Source organism: Athene noctua, chromosome 27 (assembly GCF_965140245.1).
Source record: "Athene noctua chromosome 27, bAthNoc1.hap1.1, whole genome shotgun sequence".
Taxonomy (NCBI): domain Eukaryota; kingdom Metazoa; phylum Chordata; class Aves; order Strigiformes; family Strigidae; genus Athene; species Athene noctua.
Genome location: NC_134063.1, coordinates 5,874,438 through 5,890,410, shown reverse-complemented (window position 1 = coordinate 5,890,410; position 15,973 = coordinate 5,874,438). Strand labels below are relative to the sequence as shown.

General features: G+C 39.1%; 1 protein-coding gene across 3 annotated transcripts in view; it reads right to left on the bottom strand.

The window, feature by feature from the left end:
• MYO9B (myosin IXB) overlaps positions 1-15,973 on the bottom strand; it is a 44,908-nt gene that overhangs the window by 28,858 nt on the left and 77 nt on the right. For all 3 annotated transcript variants that reach the window (XM_074927923.1, XM_074927924.1, XM_074927925.1), the window contains exon 2: positions 5,468-6,361. In XM_074927923.1, the coding sequence (XP_074784024.1) occupies positions 5,468-6,304 (837 nt within the window). In that variant the 5' untranslated portion in view covers positions 6,305-6,361. The remainder of the gene's footprint in view (positions 1-5,467; positions 6,362-15,973) is intronic.

Here is a 15,973-nt window from a genome sequence, read left to right as displayed (position 1 = left end):
TTTGATGAGTTATCTACGTAAGAAATTACATTCCTGCCTAAAACCAGAAAGGCACAGAAATCTGAAATGTTTCAGTATTTAGCAGTTAGATATCTTTAACCTACTGTAGCTTTATCCTACAAAAAGAAGGATTACGGATAAGAATTAAGCTCCTCTATTACCTAGCAATTGCTCCACATGAAAAGCACCTCTCACAGGTAATTCTATCCAGGTACTCTATTCATAGCTCAAATTCAACTGAAATATCTCCCTGGTTTGCCGTTACAGCAAACCACCTATGCCTTTACAAAACAAATTCAGAAGACGTGAGAAGATAATTTCGGCTGAAGAGAAATAATCATTCACATAACCAAACCCATTTACTGTTTTTCCTTGTGAGTCCATGAGGAGACAGATAAAAATTAAAACCTAAAACTTAATCTCTCCAATGCAGAACACTAGCTATATAAAAAGAGGGTGAATCAAAAATAGCAGACCAAGGCCAGAGGAATCAGAGCTGGGATAGCCTATTTTGGGAGGCAGGAAGTCATCCAACCCATCCTCTTACCTTGGAATGCAAGAGGCGTAAACTGGAGTCTGCTGCTCAAAACTCCTGCAACACTAACAGCTTCAAAAGTATTTGGAATACATGCCAAATTCTTATATTTGCTGTAAAAAGAAAACCCCAAACATGCTCCTATCACCTACCTCAGGAACACAACTCAAAATTCTTTCATAGGAATTGCCAAAATCTGAAAAAAGCTATTTGAGTTTCTACATGAAACCACTCTGATCCATGGCAGAATCACCACCGCACAGACCAATCTTTTAATGAGCCAGATGACATCAAAGACTCAAGTTACACACCCTGGAAGAGGAAATGACTCCTTCAGAGTTGAACTCAGTTTAGTAGTGGTCTCCAGAAACATGCTGCAAAATATCCACTCATCAACACAAAAGGTGCAGCGTTCAGGGTAATTCTGCAACTCCGCATGCTGTCTGATGTGCTGGGGAACCCTAAGCAATCCACATGATCAGACTGTGTAAAGGACAAGGGGATTTTTCCCCAAGAGATGTGTGCAGCAGGGAAAAGCATGCAACACATTTCTACGGGAAAAAAAAAAAAAAAAAGCAACAAAAAAAACCAACCCTAGTATCATCCAACCAAATGGAAAAAGGAAGTTCCATTACTCCTCTGATTATGATTCTTAAAACAAACACATGCAGATAATAGCCTCAAAACAACTACTTTCCCTTAAATAGAACAGGCTACACCCACTAAATATATATGCAGACTTTTATGGCAAATATAAATGAAAACCAGAGTTGAAGCACCACTCGGCTTAAGTCCATCTTATCCCGAAACCACAAGCACAATGGGCCTGTAATAAAGAAAACAGAGCTGACAGCGAATTGCTTTACTCTGTTCTCCATAGAATGGCAAAGTATGAAAGTTTACTTTCTACAATGAAATTTAACAAGCCTTTTAATATGCTGAGTTCGAGAAAATCTCATCCCCACCCACCCACCTGATTGTGCTGTCAGTCTTAATTAATTCCTATTTACAACTGCCATCTTTAGAAGGTCCCCCACTGAACGCTTCCTGTTGGACTTATCATTTCATTTGGGTCTTAATTCTTTTCAAAAACGGTTCAGTGTGCCATTAAGAAGTCTTCAACATATCCAAATGGAAAGAAGCAATGCTTTTCAAAATAATACATGAAAAAGTTATGACAACCCCAGTATTTCCACCTGTTCCACATCTCCTCAGCTTCCCTTTCAGAGGGAAATGAACTTTCAGCGCACTAAGAAAGTAACTTCTGTAATAAACTCAGGATACCAAGGGTTACAATTTAACAGCAGACAGCAAGCCAACAGCAGCTTTGCTGCCAGAAGAGGAAGCTCCAATTCCCTCTTTGTGTCCCTTGCCTCCTGCTCCCATCCCCTCGCTCAATTTTCTGCCACTTTACTAAATTAATCGGCTCGAAGAAGCCGATAAGTTAACTACGGGTCTCCAAAGCAAGTTCAAAGTTTTAGACTGCACGCTGTGCATTTTATATCTGAAATACGCGTTTTAAGACATTTTTCCCTGATGAAAGGAAAATACAGATTTCTTGGAAACTTCTTGAGTGTGTACGGAAAGGTTTAATTCTCTTGTTTGAGACTCTATAACACAAACAGAGGTTTGATTCATTATTCCCACTTAGACCCAAATAATAGTTCCCAAATGTAAATTCCTTCTTGGGACTTCAACCGTTAAGTAAACTGAACTTGACAGTCAATACAAGAAGGCAAAACTCCAAGTCAGAGAACTATAATCACTAAATATAGAAGAGCATGAAAAAGTCAGGAGTATTTTAAAACAGAGCCTATCCTTATCTTCCTACCAGTTTTAAAGAAACTGCTCTTCACTAGAGACTATCTATATCAACCTGGAGAAACAATTTAATCTGAGAGCAATTCCTATACAGCTAAGGCAACTGTATGTCTTATGAGCACAACACACAGCATTAGGCTGTGCCGAAGCGTCGCTGTCCCATGGAAGCAGCCAGCCTTTCAGCTTCTCTTTCTCTAGAAATCTGCAAGCAGTGCCAAACATCATCAGAAGCAGCGCGAGTTTCCTCTGCTTATTAGATTCTTATAAACAGCACAGACTGGTGCCGAGATTGAGCAAGAAGCATCTGAGGATCAGAGACAAACCCACGACTAGCTTTCCTTTCACTAGCACATGTGACAGCAGTTGTGCCAGTACCATGTTTAATTTTTAACCACACTGTCTCAGTATCATGTATTTAATTTCTTGGATGTTTGAGAAGGTACTATCAAGCAATGTTTAAGGTCAAATCACCTTGCATGGTACAGCCCTAAGTCCATTCTTCAGAGTCTAGAAATTGTGAACAAGCAGCTAAGACATCAACAATAGTCTATCTGAAAATTCCTCAGATTTTAATAGATTGGTTAGGCAAGACAGAAACAGGATTCAGTAAGAAATATGTTTTCTAGTTAAGTATGTGATTATAAAATTATAAATCCACCTCCATAATACACTAATAGTGCTCACCTCTCTGTGCTAGAAATTTTTGCTTTAACTCCTTGAACTTTTACAAAAGGTCAGCCTATAAACAGACACATTTTACTTAGGTGTCATGAAAATAAGAGGTCACTAAAAAGAGGAAGTTCTGAGCCAAAATGCAACCAACTTTTATGATATAGAAGTCAAGGAAACAGACCAGTAAAGAGTATATTTTCATCTTTCATGAGGACTCAGAATAAAACTTCAAAATTAAATAGAACATTCTCAAATAGTTTAGGCACACTACAAAACTGTTCATGCAAAAAATCCCCTGAAACATCCATTTAAGAAAAATTCCCTTTTACCACTTCAGTTCCCTTAAGTAAAAACCCAAATGAGTCACCATAGTTGGATTTAGAAGCGACCAACTCTAACAGAAGAGTTTGTCGTCCGTTTAACTTCCACAAAGTGAAGTAAGCTTTCCGTGCATTCCTCTCCGAGACCAAAGTTTGACTTGGTTTTTTTAAAGTTACACTTAGTGACTGGAATTGCACAAGAGCACCCATATTGAGAAACATGGAAGCTTCGCTGTCAGCTGAATCCACTCTGCTTCATTTTACTTCTCTTTGTTCTAACCCTGCCGCAGCATCACTTTCTGCTCTGCATTGGAGTTACGTGAACAGAGAAGTATATTCCCAGCAACTCAGAGTTATGCTGAAATCACTGGTACCCCAGTGATTATTTCAGCCAGGACAAATCTTAGCCTCTGCAACTTTCAAAAAGGTTTCTTCCTCTATAATTTCAAGTCAATAAATAATACTTTTAATACAAAAATGTATATTCAGTCCTGAAAGATGTTTCACAATTCAGATAGTCCTACTTTTTTTATATTGAGTTGTCAAACTCCTTTATCTTTTCCAATATTTGGGAGGACAAGTTTACATTGAACCAATCTGACAGACACCTCAAAGAAGCAGAGCAAGAAGTTTCTCTGAGAATTGCAGAAAAGAGCGTCACATTTTAGACAATATGTTCTCAAACAGCCATGTTAGAATCCATTTGGCAAGTTTGCAAGTTAAGCTTTCAATCAGTCATCAGATTTCTAGCTAGCAAGACTATTTTCTCATGAAATGCATTACTAAACACTCAGTGGGAGTCTAAATATGTTGCAGTACTTATGACAACCAGTCTTACAGTAGAAAATCACCGGTGTCTGTTCACGAACATTCCCAGACATAGACAACATCTACCTGTGGCTCCAGCAAAGTTAAGAATTTTCATTTTCAATCTAGGGATATGTGCATTTCTCATTCAGTGGACAAAGAGCAACACAAGATTTTACATCTCTATCTGGTTTGACGCAGCTGTATCACATCCGGGAGACTAGGATCTGAAACAGTTAATTTTATCAAAGGCAGAAAGATCAGCTGATCAAACAGTGCTTTCCACAGTGACCCCTTCCTGTTTTCTGTTTAGAACTGCAAACTTGAACTCCAGCAACCAACAAACCTCAAACAATTTTACTTCTTCTTTCAAGTAGCAGAAAGCAAGGCAAAAAAGAACTTGCATGTATTCTTCATTCTTTACAGAAAAGCTTTCAAATCACTTTAAAATGTGTTACATTTAACTTCATTGCTTTGTCACCTTTTATTTAAAAGCTTTAAAAAAACCATTAATTTTCTTAAAAAAATAAAAGTGTTGTTACATTTGAGAATATTTAAACCTAAACTTTTCAATGGCTGCATTGAATGTCCTTGCTGCTGAAGATTTTATGAGCGACCATTACATCCATCCAAGCTTTCAGAGTTTTCCTTTCAGATGAGAGAGTACAAGGGAGAGGCTGAAGTCTAAAAGATCAGTTTAAGTCTGTCCTGCCGTCACCTAACACAAGGCAAGCTGTATCCCCTCCTTCTCATGTGTTTAGTTTTGCTTTCTATTGGAAATACTGCAGTAATTAAAAATCAAAGCCAACTCACACTTTCTCCCCAACTAACAATGTTTCTCTCTTCAAAACAAACAATTGTCGAAAGGAAGTAACTCCCTCAAAAAGGGAATTCATAAAAATGCTGCAGGTCATGCTTACACACAAAGGTATGATTACAGTAAACAGTTAACGTTTCAGCGGAACAACCTTTTTATGAAAACATTTACTTACAATCTGATTCAAATGCCATCAAAACTTTTAGATGGGAAACACAGGTAACCTCTGTCCCAGAATATTAGTGTTTAGTGGTGGAAAGTTAAGTCAGACATAAATTAAAAGCAACAGGAAGTCAGCTAAATGGAAGGATGAATTAAGGAAAATCAATTAGAAGCGGTCAAGCTACACAGCCAAACGCCAGTGCAGCCCATTGAAACCATTAGTGGTATCTAACGCCTAAACCAAGTAGGTGACTCAAAAGTAGTATTCAACAGCAGTTATTTGAAGTTTTCAAAAAACAGTTTTCACAGAAGGCAGTTTTAGTGTAAATTTACCTCCAGAACTGGTCCAGCTCCTAGAATAGTTCTCTCCACACCACTTGCGTACCCTTTCTGGCTCAGTGCTGTGAGACAGTGAATTAAGAAGTTTGTGCTTTGAGTTTTCCCAGACCCACTTTCACCTGATATAACTATGCACTGATTAACATGTTTTTTAAGCATTGTGTGATAAGCCACATCAGCAATGGCAAAAATATGAGGCTCCAACTTCCCAAGCTGGTGATTCTCATACATCTTGACATATTTAGGATTATAAATGGGCAGGAACTTGAAGGGGTTAATTGCAATCAGAATACTTCCTGCGTAAGTATAGATTTTGTGTTTCAGAAAGCGGCATTTCAGATTCTCCAGAAGCGTTGTCTCTGTTAAGTTGGGAAGATTGCACAAGTCATCAAAGTCCTCCTGGTGCCATGGAAGAAAGCCCCTTTCAACCAATCGCCGAGCATCTGTCTCCTTGGAAAGCAATTGCATCTGGACATATTTGATGGTCCCATCAGTGTTCCGTTCTTGCAAAAGAAAGTAGTACCCATCCTTTTGTGGATGCTCATCCTGAGCACGACGAGGCCAAAGTAAAACCCTATGAACAGGAGAATCATTTATATCAAGTACCCATTCTTCACCACCCGATTCTTTCACTTCCACGAGCACATAATGTTTTGAGACATCCAAGTTTAAGATATTAATCACATCCTTGATAACGTCTGAAGATGTGCTGTCCTTGGTTGCTGTCACTTTGCAGCAGGGAGCACTTTCTGTTGAGAGTTGGGGGTAAATATGAAGACTGTAGGCTGCCTTTGCCTGGCAAACTGCACTGTCAGCATCTTTTACACTCATTCTGTCCCCAAATGGGCTTCAGTCTTCCACCCCTGCTTAATATGCAGTGCCCATCCTCTGAAAAAGAAAAAAAGTCAGGTGTTAAAAAAGCATGTACAAGAGGTATTAGGGCAAGGTGTTATTTTCTGGAGGATTAGAATAAAGTTATACTAGAATAAAGTTAGTTAGAATAAAGTCCAGATTATTAAAGAACAAATGCACAATTTATGCACATCAGTGATATTATTTTTAAAAGTCTGCCTAGCCTGTCTCCAGCCTGGAGTGGAGAGCTGCCACAACATCTATCCTCTTTTCATTTTTCCTTCTATTCCTGTGCCATCCCTTCCTCCATGTTATGGCAGCACAAGCACCCATACAGCCACAAAGCAAACTGAACCGGGATAAGCATCCAAGTTAAAACTTCCCCGTTTCCCCAAGTTAGTTTTAACCCAGATAATTTCCCCATCTGCTTCACTGTACAACTACACGGACACTCATTCATCCTCCCACAGAAACCCTCCCGTAAAGCTGCACAAGCAGCCTGAGGTAGAAACAGGGTTTGATCACTTCTTAAACCGGCAGCGACAGTTTAGAGCAGCCATGAACAAGCAGCAGTGTATAGCTGCAAGGAAGAATATGGTTTTGACGCCGAGATCCACACTTTTTTTTTTTTTTCCTTTTTGTTTCCCCCAACTGACCTCTTTTCATCAAAGGTACAAGATTGGTATTCACCCCCACTCAACTTTAAGGAAACGGTGCCTATAGCTGACCAGCGCAAATACTGCTGCCAGCTCTTCCTAACCCTGCTCACCATAGTGACTTCTTGAACGTGCATCATTTACCCAGGCAAGAGACTGCTAATTTCACTTCATTGAACCACATCCTTGCTACAAAAAGGTTTGAGCGTGCTTTTTATCTTCCATTTTAGGCAACAAAGTAAAATTAGTCTTATTGCAACTTCTTTTCAGTTCAGCTAACAAGATCCCGAATCCACTTCATACACATTTTATACCTACCGCATCAACTCTTTCCTTACTGGGTTTCAGGAACCTCATGCATGAGTCTCCAAAAAATCATTCATTTTGATTGCTTTCTCCTCTTTTCACCCCTGATGCTGGCCAGCAATCTAACTTCAACTGAACATCAAACTCACAGAAGCCAACCTCCTTACTGCCAAGTCTAAAAGCCTCTAGATTTAGTAACACTCTGTGCCTTTGCCAGTGATTTTTCTCTCAGCTGCAATTCTGTACACCCAGATCAGGACTAGGTTTGCTTACATTGCTTTTGTTCAACAGTTTATTAGCTTATCAATGGGTAGTAAAAGGAGAAAGATAATAAAGTATCCCTTTGTTTTAACAGTCTGTAAAACTTCATACCTAGAATATCAGTTCCGGTTTTGTTTCAAGAACAGTGTTCTAATTATACACTTACATGTTGAATATATAAAAAAAAAATAGGAAAAAATAAAAAAAAGACAGAGAAACGTCAATGAAGTTACTTTTTGCCACTAAACGACTTCACAGGAACTTGCATAAGGCCACAAAGAGCAATCATCTCAAATTAAAATCAGTAGAGTTGGAAGCATTTAGCTGCCACTTCCACTGCAAGTAATGAATCACTTCACAGAAACATGACATAGTTCTGCCTCATGAGCAGCCTCAGAGTAGAGAGCTGTGCTTTAAGGGAACTCTGAACAGTAAGCTTACAGAAGACATTGTTATGCAAGCTGGATCACTTTTAGTGGCTACTCATCAAAAGGAAGGCTGAACAAGCCACAGAGAGCAAGACAAACCACAGCACATCTCTGATCAAGCTGTATGATCCCTCTGAGAAGGGTTTTTCTCCCCCCCCCATTAAATTTCATTCTTTGTTCATTAAGGAGAGCTTATTGCAAGAAAGAACTTTGTCATACAGAAGGATGGACCAGTGAGCTCAAAGTCTCCTCTCCGTTTCCTGTAATTATCACTGACCAGTAGCTAATAAGGACTGAAATAACTTTGAATTGTGCAAGTGGAAAGCATTCTTAACCTATAGAACTTCAAACACCTTAACATACAGTAGAATCGACAGTAGACTGCTGCTCATGAGGAACATGAATCTGGAGCACAGAACAGAAAAAAAGAACAACAGTCACCATTTTCCTCTCAAGTTAGCCAGGCAGTTCAAGGGACACAGTCTTGTGCAGACTTCCCTTTTTTTTTCCCCCAGCAATGAGTTTCAGACACACAGTCTGGTATGATAGAGGAAGTCCCCTCAATAAGCGTTTTCACCAAAACAGCACCCTAAGAAATGTTGGTACCACCTCTTTGCCCACACAGAAGAGCTGAACCTAAGTGCTGAGCTCTGACTTTACTCCTCTCTGTTTCCCAACCTCATCTCATGTCAGCTACCAGGATATATCTGGCACATTGCTCAAGGCTCCCATACCACACTTTCCAAAGAAGAAACCAGAACACAGAGGGCCTCTTCTCTACTGGTAAAAAATTCAGGGTAATTACAGTAAGCAGCAACATGATGGCTGGCAGTGTCTGCTCAGGTGTGTACCCAAAAACGAGAAAGATCTCTCATCCTGAAGATGATAGGTTTCTCACAAAGCAACATGTAAACATCAACCTTAATATATTTACGGTACATACAGATTTCTAAATTATGCAGTCATCATACAGCTTGATGGAAGTTCAAGCAGACATCCATCACCCTATAGGAATGATTTGGAAGATAATCTACAGTAGAAAGAACTTGCTGAAACATGATTTCAGCGAACAGTCACATCAGCAGTAAAGACTGTCAGCAAACACCGCCCCACTTTAACCAGATACAAAATCCAGACACTACTTGCTTGTTTTCAACAGTGTTGAGCTTCAAGACTGCTCTTTCACTCAACAACTCAAATCAGATATGCTACTTTGAATCATTTAATACTGGTTATGAGGTTTTAAGAAGAAAAAAAAATAATTAAATTCTAAAAGTCACTTAAGGAAGAATAACATCCAATTACTGTGATTCCTTTTAACCAAGTCTACTCTTGTTACCTACAGTTTATTTGCCCAAAAATGCACTACATGAGTCCCAGAAGAAACAACATGATGCTTAAAATCTTTAATCCAAGAATCAGAGTGAGAGTATCTAGTCACTACAAAAAGAGGTTTAAGGAAAACTTGCTGGTCTCCAGCTACTTATGATTTTCTTAGAAAGGATGTAAAATTAATGTGCTGATAATTCTGCTCTAAAAGAGACAGACCTCTGACTTCATACTAAACAATATTTCAAGCCACAAATTAGAACACAGAAACAAAAGAGTATACACTAAACAGAGTCTAAGTTGGTTACCTAATGGCTCCCAGTATTCAACTAGGGACAGGGTATCATCAAGCAACTGGAAGATTAGATTCTAGTGAAGTTGGATTCCTGGCACCAAATTAAACATTTCATGACGGGTCTAAAAGAAAGAAAAGAGTTACTGCTAAAAAATGTATCACAGAGAGATTGAGAAGGCAGTAAGTAATCAAAAGCCAGATCAATTATATAGTGCGGTAGTACAGGAACAAGAAAACAAATTTGAAACAAATTTCAGCTCAGCTTACAGATATATAACTTCAAATTTATCCAAGAAACAATCCATACCAGAGGGATGGAATGGGAGTTATCCTGAAATAGGCTTGAAAACCATAGCGACTAATCATTTAAACATGGGTATAACACTACAGGCATGGTAGTGAATGTAATTCCCAGATAAACATCATATGACTATTTAGTTCAGCAGGCATATTACCCTTGCACTCAGAAGGTACATGGCCAATACTGCATTTAGAATATATTCAAAATTCAATTAAGAAGCTAAAAACAGCAACTAAAAAAAAAAAAAAAAACCAAACCCAAAACCCACAACTGTTAGAAAATACCCCCTTACAGCAAAATATTCTAGAAGTTTTGTCTATGAGAAACACGCAGAGGAGACTGATATCAGTTTAAGTCCTTGCACAGGGAAACAGAGTTTGGTAACAATCACCAGTTTGGAGGACAAAGCTGTAACACAAACCAGTGGCTGGAATTCAAAGCTAGACAAAGTCAGGCTAACATAAGACATAAATGTCACCAGAAGGCTACCCCGCACTGCAAAAACTTAACTGACACGAACCATGAGGTTTGATTGCTAAAGTGCTTTTTCGAAAATCAGCCAGTCCCCAGTTACAGATGCGCATCTTAACTAGAAAAGTTAATTAGGTACTACCCTCATTTACATCGAGTGGTCTGCACTGATGACTCCTCCTACTTTTATGATCTCTCATTATTTAGAAAATTTTTAAGCAACTGAAAAATTTATTCAGTGTAATTTGGCTCATCAAGGAAGCACAAGTCTGAATTCAGGTGCAGAGAATACTGGAAGAAAAAGGAGAAATACAAAAGTAGAAGGTAATAATGAAACTGTATTGGTCAGCATGCAAATCAGCAAACTTGGGAAAACAGCAGCCGAACTACCACTGTCAAGCTCTTTCTGTAGGTGGAAATTCTCCAAAGTCACCTCAATTACTTTCAATACCTCTTCTTATAAGAAGCCCTTTTCCAACGCATGGGGAAAAACAAAGCTGTGTGTTAGAGAATTTAATAAGTGGGAGGCAGAAGCTGGCACTAGGTGCACATCAACTAATTTTAGACTTCACATTCAGACTCCTTCCTGTTTTCCTTAAAATGTTTTACTTTTCACAAGCTTTTTGTAGCACAAGTATACATCTTCACAGCACTTATTTTTCACCATACTCCTCTTCTACAGCTGCAAACATAGTTAGGCAAGCTGGGCAAGACAAAAACCTCAAAGCTTTTGATTCTACCCTTTTATTCAAAATATCAGGCTGTATTAATTCTGTGGGCATGAGTGGGGCAACAGCTGCATAGGATTAGTGTTTTAAATGATACAGAGATACAATTTGCACCCTTGTAACAGTGGTTTCATTGTGTAACACACGTAATTTAATGGTACTTATTTCAAGTGAGATTGAAGAGAAGTAAATCTGGAATAGTGTTACACAAATTTAAATATAAGGCACCAGTTACAAACCACCTTTACTCAACTATCTTAGAAGGATAATTCCAACAGGTCTAGGAAAATGGAAGCAAGTCTAGCCAATCTTTTCAGGATTTTGTAGCTTCCCTTACCCCCCACCTTTGCAACTTCTACAATGTATTTGTTAATAGCACTAACATTAGCAAGCTTAAAAGTTAACAGTCTAATGCTGTATTTATTTTCATATTACCTATGAAATAGTACTTTTATTTGCTTATAAAAAAAATAAAACCCACTAGGCTTACCAAAAAATAATCTAAGTGAACACGGGGCTGTACTATTTAGTCTCTCGCTGGAGGACTGATTATACTTGCCACTTAAATCACTGAGTAGGGCAACATTTCAGGTAACTACTTCAATACTTTGTAGAAGAAATGTAGTAGGCTACTTAATTTAAATCGGTCTGTAATTTTACTTTTTGATCAGATAACAATAGAAATAGAAAACCCAAAATTCCAATTCTCTATGGTAATTTTGATGGTATTTTCTAAGTGTTTTTAATTCTCCATTAAGCAAATTAATTTTTTAATAGGCATTAAAGCCAACTTTGTCCACTTAATAATGTAGTAAAATTCTAGAAGAGAACTTTGCCCCAATCAGCACAGGGTATCCGTTTAGTTTAAATAAGGCCATAATTTGAAGTCACATATTTAGTCAATGAATCACAGTTAAGCTAAAAGGGGAAAGCTACCATTACAGCAAAATTGTCGAGGATGAACTTTATAATATTCCAGTTCTTCACATTTTCATGTACGTTTCCAGTGCTGCATTACTCAGACTGAAAGATTCAAGCTTCTCCCATTGTTCACCAAGTAATTTTCAACACAAAAGCAGAAACACATCATGAGTACTTGAACTCTAACATTCTTGAATACTAAAATTGCCAATGACTATCCTCAAAAGAGACCCCTCTGATCAAACTGAAAACATCCAGCAATTTCAAAAATATTCAGGTACTACTTATCCTTGATTTCCAAAGCAAGGAATTTCCTGTAAAATAGGCTACAGAGACAACCTTAAGTTTCCAGAACTAACTGTGCGTTACAGGTAAGGCAAAGGCCTCAACCCTTGTCTTACCACACATCATAAGCACATACAGTTCTTGTTAGTTGAACATAATTATTTTTTTTTTTCTAGTCTTCCAGACATTTGCAGATTACATGAAGATGTAATGCTTAGCATTCTAGGAACACTTCAATATTTTTTTGGTCATTACAAATTCTGTTGGACTAAACTTTAGATCTTTGGTTTTCTTTAACTGAAAGCTCTCAGCTTTTTCTACTCCAGAAGGAGCAGTTCTGAATGGAGCATGCAAATCTACAACACATTCGTTACTACTCTTTGTAATCAAGCCTGCCAGAAAAGTTACTGCCACAGACTGCCTAACAAAGGAGAAGCTAGGCTGAAATGCAAGTAATGCAATGCAATACAGCAAAATGTCAAAGAAATTACCTTCATTACAGGCAGCTCCTTCTCAGTTACCTCCTCTCTACTCCCTATGGCCCTTGAGATCCTGATCCCAATCTACACCCTCAAAGCACCCAAGATGCAGACCTCTACTTCCTCTTAATGACTCAGATGCACAATTTAACCTCAAGACAAGGATATCTTATCAGGTCTATAGTGGCATTAAAGGTCTACAGCATGTTATTACCTCACAAAAAAGTGTGATGTCAGAATTACAGATGTTCACTTGAGTATGATTCAGAGGAAATGAAGATGTTGCCCTGTTGAGAAAACAAGGAATGAAGGCAAAGAGTCTAAGTCAAAAGAATCTTGGAGACTATTCTCACTAGCTTTTGTAGTTTTCTTAATTTTATCCTTAATAGCATTGTAGCTGTCAACAAAGGAAGTAAGAAAATCTCACCGCAATTATACTGACAAGAAATTCTCTTAACTTTTGTGTGAATTAGAAAAGAAAGGGGGCTCATCACAAGAAGCTGTACATGTCAAAAATACCTTTAAAAACACTTTTACTATTAAACACTGTTGGTGTTTGAAAGAAGAGCAAGTTTTTCCAGGATCTGCATTGAGTTTCATTTGGTAACCAGATATAAACAATACAATAAAGCCTAGATAAAAGCAACTCTGAGCCATGCTTAAGTTAGTCAATACATCAAGAAAACATGATATACCAGAAACAAAAAACCTCTGAATTTTCATTTTCTGAAATAAAGACACTCCCAGCCCTTTCAGAAGGCAGATCATCTATTAAAATAGCCACCTACTGAAAAAAAAAACCAAATCCTTATCAGCATTTCAGGCTTTGTAACTCCCTGATATTAGAATAAGTAGATCTTGTTTCTTAGAAAGGTGATTAATAAACACCTTCAGCCTTCACATTCACAAAAAAGTACTGAACCACAGACTTTTTGTTGAATCAGTATTTTTTTCACTCTTTTCCTTGACTGTTGAAATACCTAATATTGTTGCATCTTTTAAGAACTTTTCCTTTTTAAGTGCCTAAGAGACGCAAAATGTGGTATTTGACCATCTAGCAAAGGAAAGGCCATATTTAGCCTAAGTAGTACTGAACTAAGTTCATGAGTCAAAGTTATTCATACACAGGATTATTCAAGTGGTATAATGTTTGAATCATTATTTGTCAGAAAACTCAGTCTGTACAAAGCACAAACCTCATTTAAACGATCAGCTGCATTTACTCTTCCTAAATTATTCAGTTCTATAAATGTTTTAGATTCCACAAAAAAACACAAACCTGAGTCTTCCCACTCTGATTATACTAACCATTTGCACAGACAGCTACTCTGTCACTCCACAATCTACAACATTCAACTAGGAAAACGCTTTTTGTTGAGACAAACGTTCAAGCATAGAGACAGAAAAAACCCAAACCAAACCCCCAAACAACCCATATTGTTCTACAAAACCAGTTCCATCACAGTAGTGCAGTAATCCCTAAGTTTTATGCTAATAAGTAAACACTAATGATTAAGAAAATGGCTTTCAATGCACCATCCTGAAAAGCATAAACGATGTTACAGGACTTCACATATAGATAAAGAATTTCATTGTCAGTTCAAAGACAAAAATAATCAAGATTAACTCTTTTCTAAAAAGAGCCCCAACAAATCCTGAAGCTAGCGTGAATATACATCCGTATTAGAAGTTTCCCATACCTCTTCTCCTACAGTAAATGAGTTTGTTCCTGATAAAATTCCATGTTAAAGACACCAAAGGCTTAATAAAACTTGATGGGTGTGACACCAATATACTAAACCGGAATGCAGGGTTACCTCACACTGTAACTTTAGGGCAAGTACTTCAGTCATGTATTCCAGCTAACAGACCTGAAATCAGAGAGCTTCTAATTACCCATGACAAACTCTTATTTGCAAACAGCTAGGTAGACAAACCGATACCGATCCACCTCTAGGAGTAACGTGGGAGGATGTTGATGACATCTTTGGAAGGCTAATTGCATTTGCCAGAAGCCTGAGATCATCTCCAGCCCTTTACTCCACTGCCACCCATTTCCAGAAGGTGAAATCAAAGAATACTGAACTAATTTGCATTCAAAGCACTTCTCACTTTTCACAAACAGGACTTGCAAATAAAGCTGGGGAAGAATTTTGCCAAAAAACTTACGGAGTAATAGACAACAAGGCTAGAAATTATACTGGGAAGTCATCTTGCATTAGGATCGCACGTACCTGTATCAACTGCACGGTCACAAGAGTCACGAATCAGGATAGTACTCTGCTACTCTTAGTCTACAAACATGTAACAAAAAGATGTTCCTAGCTTGCAAAAGCGTTACTTTCCAGATTGCAAAACCCAACTTACCGAAAAGACACAGCACTACCAAGCCAGAAACAGCTAGAGGCGTGCATCAATTAGGCAATGATGGTCACCACGATAAAGCACAACCTCAACACAGGAGCTGCAGTGATACCGTCCGGAGTTGCCCAAAAATAAAACAAAGAAACAAAAGAACCCAGAGAGTTTTAACTTTTTTTTTTTTTTTTTGAAAGATATGGAGATAGTTGTACGAAAGCTTACAGGCTGTTCATACCGAAAGTTAGAGACATCATGTGAAAAAGCCGAACGCTGCATGGTTGAAAGATCAGTAAGCAGGAGATGGAAGTTAACCCTGATCAACGGCAAGATCTTCCCCCCGCGTATCGCCTGAGAGACGGGAGGTGCGGACTGGCGGCGAGGCGCGTTCCTTCCCTTAGGGCATGTCCAGCTCTCGGGGCACATCAGATGTAAAACGAGTCAGCAGCAACACATCTGCCCCCCCGGCCGTTACAAGCCCACGCAGCCGCCCAGAAGCCGGGCACAGCGCGGCTCCAGCCTGCGCCACCCCCCGCCCCGAGGGGTGCCCCCGAGGAACGGCTGCCGGCCCCCAGGCTCCTGAGGGAAGCGGCGGAGCCCCACGGCCCCCATCCGCCAGACCCCCTTCCTCACACGCACAGCTCCCTGCCCGCCCCGCAGCGCCCCGGGGCTCGGTGGGCAGCGCCGTCCCGGGGCTGTGCGAGACCCGGTCACTGAGGCGCCGCCACCACAGAGCTCGTAAAGGAGAAAGAGAAGGAAAGGAAGGAAGGAAGGAAGGAAGGAAAGAAGGAAAGAAGGAAAGCGGGCGCCCACCGGAAGCCCCGGGCCGC